Here is a 13,721-nt window from a genome sequence, read left to right on the forward strand (position 1 = left end):
TTGCCAGCCCACCACCTGCTCTAAGGTGTGATGATGGCTTTTTGAACACAGGAAGAAGTTTCAGATGCTGCCAAATAAATGACAGATATGCACACCACCTATGTATGTATGTTGTTGTTGTTATGTGCCGTGGAGTCGGGTCCAACTCATAGTGACGCTGTACAGGGTTTCCGAGGCTGTAAATCTTTATGGGAACAGAAAGCCTCATCTTTCTCCCGCAGAACAGCTGGTAGTTTCGAACTGCTGACCTTGAGGTTCGCAGCATGATTCGTAACCACTATGCTACCAGAGCTCCTTATGAGCAGAAAGATATGTATATACATATGTCTTTTGTTAGACCTTGCAATTAATAGGAGCAGAAAGATACACATACATACAACATCTTTCTGCATATATAAATATATACATATGCATGTGTATCTTTCTGCTCCTATTAACTGCAAGGTCTAACAAAAGACATAGGATTTCACAGATCAGAACAATACGAACTAATTTAGCTGTTAGTTACTCCAGTGAGAATAAGCAGTGTCTCAGGATCCCTAATTCTAAAGCAGTTAGGTTACTGTAAGTCTTTGCCTTTATTCCTGGTAGTTAACCTCTTCTCTGAGTGGTCTATGATTTACTGCCTCTTACAAAGATGTTTGAAAATCTTAGTATACATATTGTGGTAGGTTTTGCACTACATTTTATTCTTACCTACTGAGGATTGTGATTGATAAGTGCCTTCGAGACAGTTATGACTCATAGTGACCCTGTGACTCATAGTGACTCATACGGTTTCCACGGAGCAGCTGGTGAGCTTGAACCGCCAACCTTGTGGTACAAACCAACTTTGTAGTCCAATACATTAACCCACAGTGCCACTACTGAGGATTGTAGTTGTTGTTAGGTGCCACTGACTCATAGCAACCCTATGCGTAACAGAACAAAACACTGCCCAGTCCTGGGCCAACCTCACAATTGTTGCCACGCTTGAGCCCATTGATGCTGCCACTTTGCCAATCCATCTCGCTGGGGGTCTTCCTATTTTTCTCTGACCCTCCCCCTTACCACACATGATATCCTTCTGCAGCGACTGGTCCCTCCGGACAGGACAGTATGTTCAAAGTATGAGAGATGAAGTCTGGCCATCCTGGCCTCCAAGGAACACTCTGGCTGCAATTCTTCCAAAATGGATCTATTGGTTCTTTTGGCAGCCCATGGCACTTTTCAATATTCTCCTCCAACACCATAACTCAAATGCATCAATTCTTATATGGTTTTCCTAATTCACTGTCCAGCTTTCACATGCATATGAGGTTACTGAAAATACCATAGCTTGGGTCAGGCGCACCTTAGTCCTCAAGCTGACATCTTTGCTCTTCAACATTTTAAAAAGGTCTTGTGAGCAGATTTGCCTAATGCATGCGTCATTTAATTTCTTGACTGCTGCTTCCATGAGTGTTGATAGTTGATCCAAGAAGAATGAAGTCCTTGAGAGAAAAAACATCAGTTTCAAATAAAGATATTTAAATCTTTTAGCTGCTTAACATTATTTGCTTTAGTTTAATTCTTAGATGCACATTTTCCCCTTACATGTTAATGTTGTTAAATAGCTTTACATCTTTAAAATAAAATAGCATAATAAAATTGGCAACATTTTTTACTTTGGGTGTTACACAAACTGATGGTGTTTCTTATTAATAATATAAAAATTGGGAAAATAAAATTTTTAACTTAAACTAGCAATTAGTTACAAATGTAAGCTTAACGTCATTCATTCCATATCGCCTTCTTATCAATGTCTTCATAAATTTTACAAATTTAGGACATGATGATTCTCTAGGAAATTATAGAAACCTGACCCAAACTCTCACTTCCACTTCTTTATTTTTACAGCTGTGACATCTCTGTTTATATATAAAAAAAAAGGCACCTGCAGTCTCTTCCAGAGCCTCTGGGTGGTGTGTAAATTATGCAAGGGAATCTTTAGACTAGCCATAGACCTCTGTCTGTCATATGCTTTCCTGGACTCACTAATAGAGCCAACACTTTCCCTTTCCTTACTTTATTATTTCAAAGATTAGTGACCCTATGAAGCTCCATTTGAGAGTCAAACAAATAGAGAATTATACTCAGGATGTTAATGCATTGTTTCTCTTTGTATCCTCCATCAGAAAGAATCCTTTCTTTTGTACTTCCCTTCTGCCTCCCATACTTCTTTGAGATCAATCATAACATGGCTTATATTTATATACTAATTTGCATATTTCATATACATTTGTGTATGAGTCACACATAAGTTTCATGTGGCAAGAATGATTGTTTCATTTTACAGGTAAGCCGAGTGCTCAGATAGTATATAACAGATTTTATATTATAATTTATCTCTGTAATTTGGAATCAATTGTATTACTTCTTATCCATTTTAATCTTTAATATCCTGATTTACATTGCCTAGACTACTACTGTTATATCTATTTCCATTTAAAATTCTTTTAATAAAGAACTTGACCAAACAATGGAAATTTGTAGTATTTATTAGATATAAAATGAATTTGTATACTTTGTTGCATATGATATCTAGCATTTTTAGTTATGGTTAATTCACTTTCAATTGATCTGATGAATATTACCACAAATTAGTTACTTTAAAGAAGAAAGGAATTTAGTAACTATTTCCACCTAAACAAAAAAATCTTTTAGACAGTCTTCCTTAAACAATCATTAATCTTCTTTGTCTATAACTTTTCTCAATACCTCTTTTATTTCATTTCTAGTTATGTTTCGCCTTTATGACACCGATGGAAATGGCTTCCTGGACAGTTCGGTAATTTTTTTCCTTTAAATTTTCTGTGAAAATTTCAAAGTAGTTTTTTTTTTTCTGAAAAATGCAATGAATAAATTTATAGCTATTACCACAGAAGACACACTTAATATAATTTCCATGTAGTCATGTAGCATTTTTATCGTCTGACTTTTTCAAAACGAGTGATCTGTGAAAACTGGGAGGATTACGATTGTACTATTGAACAGCTTTGCTACAAAGACATTACCTTTTATTTATTTATTTTTTTCCTTGCACTGAACTTAGATAAAAAAGGAAGACTCCAGCTTGGCCTGAATAAAACATAAGATAAATTTGAGATCATTGAACTAGAAAGAAGGAAAAATGACCAGAGGGACTGAACATTACTAAGAAAAATGAGAATGCAAGTAGAATTTAAAGGAATTAAAGTCAATTTAATTATTTTCTTATTTTCCCCCTTAAAAGCATTCTCGGTTATATATGCTTTTGAAATAAATATATTTACAGATTACTTTGACAAAATTCCTTTTAAAATTCTTCATCTAATTTTATATGCAACTTGAACTTTTTGTATAGTTTCAATTATAAAAACAACAGTAGAAGAAGAGTGACATGTTTGAATGATTAGCAGAGAGAATGATACATATAGTTTTAGTTTTTCCTATGATTTAGCTGAAAGGAGTAATGAAAATTTTAAATTATAATATGTACATATTATTCATAGTTCAGAGAAGGTAAAAATAGACTAAATTCTAATCCACAGCCAATTATCTCTTAAACCGGTCTCAGGTTCCATCCAGATATTTTATAGTGACTAATCGGGTATTTTGCATATTGTATTATTTCCTGTTCTCACCCAGAAAAAATATACCTATTAATAAAAGAACAAGTGTCAGGTTACAGAAATTTTCCAGTACATAGGTACATAAAAACATTTTGATATGATAAATATTGATTAAAATAAATCATGTCTCTGATAATGAGTTTCCCTCATCATCTTATAGACTTTCACAAGCAAAGTAATTTAGCTGGAGACACTTTTATGTAACACTGAGTAGGATAATGGTGCATCAACATCTCCAGAGAGAGATAAAAATAAGTTGGTGCTATGATTGTGAGATTTCTTGTAGTTAGCTCTGTTATTTTCAATTGCTGGGGTTTTTTAAGTGCTTGGTACTTTTAAACTTTCCATTTAGAAATATTAAACTACATGATACATTTGCTCACTCTTTTGTGACATTTCACAGCAGTAACTTTAAATTTCTTTGAGATATTTCATTATGCTTATTGTAGCACTTCTGATTACACTAATCCAACTGTATTACAAAGTAGATTTGTTTTATTTAATGTTTCTTCTTAGTTAAATTAAAAAGATGCTTCTTTACTAGACTTTAAACAATTCAGCCAAATGCTTTTTTTTTTGGCCTTTGGCCATTTTTCATTAACATATAGTGGGTTATCAATAATATTTATAACAATAGTCTCAATATTGAACTATTATTTATGGATAAATAAATATGTATATGGTTAAGTTAGTCTCTTTTTTTATATATAATCAGATTTAGATTACTTCCTGTTGTTTGTCCACACTATTTTTGCTGGAGTATATTTTCTTAAATATCAGGTTAAAAATAATACCATTCAAAATTATTTGTCCTAAAAGTGTAAAGGTGTAGCGGTTCACTCTTTAGAGGCAAAACAGAAAGAAAATGGGTAATTTGAAGAAATAGCAGTAAGTCTTAGTGTTGTTGTTAAGTGCTGTTAAGTCATTTCCAACTCATAGTGACTCTGTATAGGGTTTATTGTTGTTGTTGCTAAGTGCCATTGAGTCAGTTCTAACTCATAGCAACCCTATATAAGGATTCCAAGGAGCATCTAGTAGGTTAACCGGATGAACTTATCCTACAGCTACAAATCTTTACAGGAGTAGAAAGTCTCATTTTTTTTCCCGCGGAGCAACTGATGAACTCTAATCATCAGCCTTGTGGTTAGCAGTCCACTACTTATACTACAGAGTCACTGAATGCCTAATATATCTTATGATAGTTGTTGTTAAGTGCCATTGAGTTGGCTCCAACTCACAGTGATCCTGTTTTGGGTTTCCGTAGAGTGGATGTTGAATTTGAACCACTGACCTTGCAATTCCTACTGACCTTGTGGTCCAGAACTTAATCTACAGTGCAACACCAGGACTCCCTCATGATAGTAGTTACTGTTATGCATCACTTACAGTGTGCCAGACATGAAATTAAGCATATTTTATATAACAATTTGTTTGATCTTCATAGTAACCGAATGAACTAGATAAGGTTGTTGTTAGGTGCCATCAAGTTGGTACCGACCCATAGCGACCTTATGCACAGCAGAACGAAACACTGCTAGGCTATCCATTTTGCTGATACAGAAACAGAGTATTAAGAGAAGTTACATCTCTGATCTAATGTAGCTAATACCCATAGAATATAGAAGGAAATGCAGTAAAAGAGTATAATATAATGTCAAGCCTTTTCTCTTATTCCTTTCATATATTAGTTTGTCATACTATAAAGGTCCACTTAATGCACTGAATTAATTTAAAATGTAAAAAAACTTTATAAAACCATGATAAAGTTTTTCTTGAGATAGGGAAAATAAAATATTTAATAAATATGTATGAAAATGGTTTTAATTTATTTAGCCAAGCCATATGCATTAGCTAGCAATTCTTCAAAGAGTTGGCATTTGAGTAGACTATCATGAAAATTCAAAATGAAAATCCTATCCCGTCACAAAATAAACTCTGCATATACTTAGCCTCCAGACCTCAACCGTGAACACTTCTCCAGCAGAACAAGTTATCTCAATAAATGCTTAGAACAGTTGATATCCATTCTCTGTATCAAAACAAAAATAAACCTCTTCATTGCCCTCAAACACTTCCTTCTACCCCTCCACACCTGTTTTCAAGCCTAAGGGTCAGGACAGTTGGTGACTTATAATAGCAGCTTGTGAAAATATGTAGGCTCATACTTAATATAACTGTTCAGTAGAAGAAAATCTTTCTTTGTATTATTGCACCCTCTCATGGTGAAAATTTGAGACAAAAATGCAAGATTAGTTTACATTCAAACTCCCGTTTTTTGTGAGTATAGAGGTACAACCAACAACTGATTAAGTGCTTGGCTACTATCTGAAAGATTGATGGTACAAATTCAACCAAAGATGTCTTGGCAGAAAGACCTAGAGATCTGTTTCAGGAAGTTCCCACCTTGAAAACCCTCTGGGTTATTGTTCCAAGCTACACACATGGGGTGGATGGCAATTGGTTTTGTTTTGTTTCTGTCTTTTAAAATTTCTGTGTTATTAATCACACATTAAAATAAAAGATACATGTTTAAGATTATTAAAGCATTGCAATCCTTTAATTTTGAGTCGCTTATTGAACTGGACAATTCCTTTAAGTTAAGGATTGACAATTTATAAACAACGCACATTTTTTCTCCCTTTCTTCCTTTCCACTCTCTTTGTATCTTCTCTAGGAGCTGGAAAATATCATCAGTCAGATGATGCATGTTGCCGAGTACCTTGAGTGGGATGTCACTGAACTTAATCCAGTAGGTATATGAAATGATACAATAATTAGAGAAATTCCAGAAAACCCCTGTTATTTTGTCTTCTCTGGAGCCTTAACACGTGTTGTTGTTAAGGGCTGTCAAGTCAGTTCGGAACTATAGCAATCCAGTATAGGGTTTCTGAAGAGTGGCTGGTGAGCTTGAACCATTGACCTTGTGGTTCAAGCCAACTTTGCAGTCCAGCACCTTAGTCCACAGCACCACCCCATATGCTATTTTAACATGTGAGAGGGCCTCAAAAAGTCTGGATTTTTTTTTCAGTCAAATAATACACAAGTGTGTAAGGGGAACACCATATACTAGTCAGTTGCATACACTTTAGAATAATTAGCCATTGGAGATCAAAAGGGCTGTTTTTACCCAAGGGCAAAGTTCAGGAAGGTTAGAACAAAAGGAGGAATGGAAATGGGAAAACAGAGAGAAAGTGGGATAATTCATGTTCACATTGTTGGGATTGCCATCCAATGTGTGTAAACTAGTCTGTGTGCTGATGGGGGGTGGGGTGGGCAGGCTGGTGGGCATGGAAGGGATTGTAATCATTGCAATGAAATGAAATACAATAGGCTAAGTGTAAAGCTAATGGTCACCCATGTAAATTATCACATAATTCACAATTTAAAAAAATGTGTATAAACTATTGAATTGAAAACTGATTTGGTTTGTATACCTTCACCGAACTCACAATAAAATGCTTTTAAAAATTAAGCCAAAAAAAAAATTGTGAAAGTTTCCCAAGAACTTTTTCAAACACTTTCGAAGATTCCATGGACAATTTTACCATCATGGCCCTATCAAGTAGGATAAAATTTAAAAATACATACAAAGTCCTATCGACTCATTTACTAAAGTTGGGTAAGTGAATTAAGGAGCATTGGTGGTGCAGTTGTTAAGCGCTCATTTGTTAACAAAAGGTTAGAGGTTCGAACCCACCCAGCAGCTCCGTGGGAGTAAAACCTGGTGATCTGTTCCTGGGAAGTTTATAGACAAGAAAATCCTATAGGGACAGTTTTACTTCGTCACATGGAGTCACTCTGAGTGAAAATGCAACTCCACAAGATCTAAAACTAAATAATAGTAGTGACTTAACTACTGTCCATGTAAATATGATTTAAATCATTGTTGTTGCATATAAATAAACAAATGACTATTGCAATTTATAATTACAAAACAATTTCATTATCTTGTGCTAAATTCATGCAGATGTGTTATTCAGTGTAACAATACAGACATGATTTACAGTGTGATCATATAAAATATATGGCAGGAGTGTCAAACCTGGAAAAATGCCTTCAGTTTTGTGTAGTGCCCAGTAACAATGGTCTGTACTTATTAGCTTTAAGTAGATTTCCCATTAAGTAACTACTAAAGTGTCAAGGGATATCTATAACATACTATATAATTATTACTTGAAGCAGATACAGAGATTTGACTAAAAGGAAAATTAATAGTGTAAGAAAATGGCAACTTAATTATTTTAGAAAGTGCTTTATAAAATGATATTTTTATTATTGTATATAGTATCTGAATAAATTGAACACAATTACTAAATGGAATGGATAGAAAGGAACATACTGCACCATCATAAGGAAGATCTTTAGTAATATCATTGTGGTGGTGGTGTGCTCTTAAGTCAGTTCTAACTCATAGCAACCTTGTATAGGGTTTCTGAGAGCTGGTGGGTATGAACGATCAACCTTATAGTTAACAGTTCAGTGCTTACCCTGCAGTGCCACACCAGTGCCACAATAGGGCCCTGTACAAATGAAATGAACTTCCATAGGCAAGAGTTAAGTTCTTATTATTGGAATATGAATTCGCACAATAAAATGTTATTGTGAAACTGAGAGGCTTATTCAAGTCCCTATATAATAGCTAAGGAGCTCTGATAGAATACTGGGTTATGTGTTGAGCTGCTAACCATGAAGTTAGTAGTTCGAATCTACCTGCTGTTCCTCAGGGGAAAGATGAGACATACTATTCCTATGAAGATTTACAGCCTCAGAAACCCTATACAGGGTCACTGTGAGTTGGAACTGACTTCATGACACCCAGCAGCAGTAGCAGCTGTATCGTTTGAAGTTGGGGCTATAAAGATCTCTCAGGTTCCTATAGACACTTCATAATAATAACTGGACAGAGGAGTGGAATTGTAGTCAGTTGTTTCTTTTCCTGTCTGTTGAAAAGCCTGGAAGGTTAACTGTTCTCAGGGTTACATCTATGCATTTATGTACTCAAGAGGGCCAAAGTGAGTGTCCCCATGTCTGATCCTGCCTGCCCTTACTGGTGGGGAGGTGATGGTTTCTCCCACATTAGTTCAAAGCAGAAGTATTGTTATTATAAGTAGATTCCAACTTATAACAACCCTATAGGACAGGGACTCCTGCTGTGCTACTGTAGGATCAGCACTAGACTGTGAACCACAAGTTCAGCAGTTCAAACCCAACAGCTGCACCTCAGAAGCCATACAAGTTCACTATGAGTCAGAACCAACTCGATGATACTTAACAACAACAACAGTAGGACAGAGAAGAATTGCCTATAGGTTCCTTGGCTGAAATCTATGGGAGCCTTTCACCAGGTCTTTAATTCCATGGAGTGACTGGTAAGTTCAAAATGCTAAACTTTTGGTTAGCACTCAACTGCTTAACCATTTTTCAGCAAGATGGTTCCTTTTTTTTTTTTTTTTTTTTCTTCTTTTCTTTGAAGGTTCCAGGTGGGGATTGTGGGTTTGATAAAAGGGATATCTGGAGGGTTTGAGCACAGGTGGTAAGACAGTCAAATTTTGACAAATACCTAATGGACAACACAAACTGTGTACCAGTACCTGTCATAGATTGCACAGGTGCTCTGTGGAGTTTAAAGAGTTGGAAAAGCAAAACCAAATAACTGTTGTTCAGTTTATTCTGACTCTTGGATAGTCCACATGGGCCAGAGTTGTTGCTGCATCATAGGGATATTTGGAAAGAAGCTTGTCAGGACTTTCTTCCAGAGTACAATTGGGTTGGATTCAAACCTTTGATCTTTTGGCTCTCTGTGAATGAATTAAATGTTCGCACCACCCAGGGACTCCAAAGAATCAGACTATGGGGTAAGACTTTACTTTGTGCAGTGTGGTTGCTGCCCTAGTAATGATATCATTCTGCCTACTGGTTCAACAGTACTCCTCATTTTAAAGAAATGCAGACATTTTCAGGCTCATTTACTTGGCACAAATGGTTTGCACTTGACTGTCTACTTAAAGGTTAGTGGTTTGAACACACCCAGCAAAACCATGTTCGAACAACCTGGCAATTTGCTTCCATTAAGATTATAGTCAAGAAAACCCCATGAAGAGGTTTTACTCTCTAGCACATGGGGTCATCATGACAGAATGGACTCAATGGCAAACAGCATAAATTGAGACAAGTGTTTATTTAAAGTTGATGACAGTTAGGAAAAACTGAGACGTACTTGGAAGGAGCTGCATGAAACTAACCCAGGCTCTAGATTTATTAGACACAAAGTGATATCTGAAAGAAATGTTTTGTTGTTTTCTCACTTATTCGTTTCTACTAATTCATCAGTGTGTCTTTAAAGGACAGGGCATTTTAACCTGATCATATGTTAGTTTGGCTAATTATAAATAATTTCTCTTTTCATTTATTTTCAGAATCATGAGATAATTATTTCAGAAACATTTTGCTTTCAAACTTACCTCCCAAAACTTGTAGATAAATTTGTTGCCACAAAAGAAAAATACTCTGATTTTCAAATATTTACTGAACAATGACACCAATTAACCAAGGATGGGAATGTTTAGATAAACAACACTTTAACTCTCAGAACACCTTTTGAAGTACGTACAAACATTAGTGCCCTATCACAGGGAGGCAAATGCATTACGGACACATGCTCTGGAGGGTATTAAGTTCAAGTCATCTTTAGAAAAGAAGTCTGATCACACATAATTTGTTTAACTTGTTGGCTTTATTAAGTTCTGATAGACAATTAAAAGCAACTTAATACTCCCCTCCCCTTACCACTTAGCAAAACAGTGTTTCAGCTCTTTGCCATGAAGTTAATTTGCTCAGACATTTTCTAGCATATATTTGAATTAAAAATGAAAAAAAAAAAAAAACCAAAACTGGAGAAAGTAATTAAAGATCGCGTACACTCTTAAATTAAAGATACTTTCTTGTTTTAGCCAGACCATACATTGAAAAAATATTAAAAAGTTAAGCAATTATCTCTGAAGTTTGAGCAATGTAGATTCTAGAATTCATGACAAAGACACTTTTATCTCAGTAATTGGATGGATGCTGTACTGAGTTATCTAGAGATCTGTCTCAACTTTCCACTTACCTGCTAGTCATGCATTGTTAGAACCAGCTCTACATTGTGCTTTGTTGGATCATATACAGATCACCATTGTTATTCATTACGAGTTTTCCACGTTTCCTCCACTCCAGATCCTCCATGAAATGATGGAGGAAATCGATTATGACCATGATGGAACTGTCTCTCTAGAGGAATGGATCCAAGGAGGAATGACAACAATTCCACTTCTTGTCCTCCTGGGCTTGGAGAATGTAAGTAATCACACAGAACAGGGGACTCTGGTGAAAAGTTAGAGGGGTTCTCGATTGTACATTTAAATTATAAAATGGTCTGACCATTTTTCTACCATTAAGAATTTAATGAGTGCCTGGATCTTTTAATAAGTATTTTTGCTGTTGTTGTTACGTGCCGTTGAGTCGATTCTGACCCATAGCGACCCTGTATATGGTTTCCGATGAGTGGCTAGTGAGCTTGAACCACCATCCTTGCAGTTCAAACTGACTTTGCAGACCAGAGTGTCAACCGGCAGCACCATACCAGGGCTCCTTTAAGAAGTATGCTATTCTGTAATTTAACAATAACTCTTGGTGTAGTAATAGTTGTCACAGGCACATCGAGTCATTTCAGATACTGTGTTGTTGTTAAGTGTTAAGTGTTGTTAAGTTGAGTCGGTTTTGACTCAGCGACCCTCCATAGGGTTTACAAGTGCTGGTTGGTGAGTTTAAACCACTGACCTTGTGATTAACAAAGCAATGCTTATCCTAAAACCCCACACCAGGACTCTGGATACTCCCTTAGGATTTAATATAAATCCTTTTGTCTTTAGTTTCCGTCTACTTACAGTGTAATCTAGTAGTGGAAAGAGCTCAGGTGGCAGTGTTTAAATGCTCAGCTGATAACTGAAAGGTCAGCAGTTGGAACCATGGGAAGAAGATGTAACAGTCGGCTTCCACAAAGATTTACAGCCTTTGTAACCCTATGGGGCTGCTCTCCTCTGTACTATACACTCACTATGAGTCAGAATGAATTTAGCAGCAATTTGTGTTTTTCAATTTTTAAAAGATTAATGATTGACTTCCTCATATGATCTAATTCAAGAGAGTTTCCACTCCAATATTATTACTTTCAATATTGCACTGTAGGACAATCACTGGACCACAAGGTCTGTTTGAACCGCAAGGTTGTTGGTTCAGGCTCACCAGCCAGTCCTTTGAAATTGTATACAAGTTTGCTGTGATTCGAACCAACTCAACGGCACGTAAAAGCAACATGGTTCTTATGCCTTTTCATCTCATTCCATATGCCTACCCTCAGGAAGATATTTAATTTTGTATATGACCAATATTCGGAGTAGCCAGTTTTGTATTTGGGATAGTTGAGAGGATAAATATGTGCATACACACATATGTTTTTCTTTTATATTAGCAGCTCAACTAAGCTCTGCTTCTAAGCCTGTCAATTTTTTTCTTGTTCCAGTGCATCTAGTAGCAATTAAATGTTGACCTTGGGGAATAAAAAAGGTCAACCTTAGAACAGAATACAATAGAATAATGACTTTGTATCCAAAGTTTGTTGACCTAGCCTTGTCATGGATTTCAGTAATTCTAAGAAACAAAGTAAAATAAATAAATAAATGAGCTCACTAACCTGATTTTCATATTTATTATTAATAATTTAGGAAGAATTGTCTATAATGTAATGTGTAGTAAAATATTATGTTTGGATTCCAGTATGGGTGATCGAAAACACTGCAGCACATACAATAAAGTGTTGAGCTATATTAGCATAATGTCCATACTTGGCTGCTGATCCCAAAATATTTCAAGCTTTTGTTGTGTGTTGTGAGTTTATTCCAACACCTAGTGACCTTTAATGCCAGAGTAGAGCTACTCCATGGTGTTTCCTAGGCTATGGGACAGATAACCAGGTCTTTTGCCCTCTGGAGCATATAATAGGCTTGAACTTCCACATTTGAGTCTACAGTTGAATGCTTAACCATGGTTCTACCAGGGCCGATTGATTCAAACTTCTAACTAGACCAATGGCAATTTGCATATTTGAAATTGCAGCACAATTAAACAATTTTTACCAAATTTTTAGGTCATATATAAAGATATCTCATAGTCTGGTAATATATTTGAATGGTATAAAATATATATTATATTATTTACAAATAGGTTTGGGGATATAAAAATGAACTTTAAGACAGTATTTGCCCCTTTTTTTTTTTTGGATTTTCAAATTTTAGGCATGGTAGTAGCTAGAAAAGAAAACAGTATTAACATGTAAATTTAGGAAATTAAAACTTACCATATTGTTGTTAGGTGCCATTGAGTCAATACCAACTCATAGTGACCCTATGTACAACAGAACGAACCACTTTGTATTCCTGTGCCATCCTCACAATTATTGCTACATTTTGAGCCGATTGCTGCTGCCACTATGCCAATCCATCTCATTGGGAGTCTTCCTCTTTATCTCCAACCCTCCACTTTACCAAACATAATATCCTTTCCCAGGGATGATTCCATCTTGATAAAATGTCAGAGTATGAGAGACAAAGTCTGGCCATCCTGGCTTCCAAGGAGCATTGTGACTGTACTACTTCCAATGCAGATTGATTTGTTCTTTTGAAGTCAAAGGTACTTTCAATAGTCTCTTCCAATACCATAACTCAAATCAATTCTGCTACACTCTTCCTTATTCATGTTCCAACTTACACAAACATATGAAGTTACTGAAAATACCATGGTTTGGGTCAGGCACACCTTAGTCCTCAAACTGACACCTTTGCTAATGAACACTTCAAAGAGGTTTTGCTTAATACGTAATTTGATTTCTCGACTACTGCTTTCATGAGTGTTGATGGTTGATCCAAGCAAAATGAAATCTTTGACAACTTCAATCTTTTCTCCATTTTATATGGATGTTGTTTATTGGTCCAGTGGTGAGGATTTTTGTTTTCTTTACACTGAGGTACAACCATACTGAAGGCTGTGGTCTTT

At 35.8% G+C, this 13,721-nt stretch overlaps 1 protein-coding gene across 1 annotated transcript in view; it reads left to right on the forward strand.

Annotated features, from left to right (window-relative positions):
* The window catches only part of DGKB (diacylglycerol kinase, beta 90kDa), a 273,672-nt gene that overhangs the window by 160,143 nt on the left and 99,808 nt on the right, over window positions 1-13,721 (forward strand). Inside the window, exons 6-8 of the mRNA XM_006832292.1 lie at window positions 2,760-2,809; window positions 6,307-6,381; window positions 10,848-10,967. Coding sequence (XP_006832355.1) covers window positions 2,760-2,809; window positions 6,307-6,381; window positions 10,848-10,967 — 245 coding nt within the window. The remainder of the gene's footprint in view (window positions 1-2,759; window positions 2,810-6,306; window positions 6,382-10,847; window positions 10,968-13,721) is intronic.

The sequence above is a fragment of the Chrysochloris asiatica genome, unplaced genomic scaffold (assembly GCF_000296735.1).
Source record: "Chrysochloris asiatica unplaced genomic scaffold, ChrAsi1.0 scaffold00006, whole genome shotgun sequence".
Taxonomy (NCBI): domain Eukaryota; kingdom Metazoa; phylum Chordata; class Mammalia; order Afrosoricida; family Chrysochloridae; genus Chrysochloris; species Chrysochloris asiatica.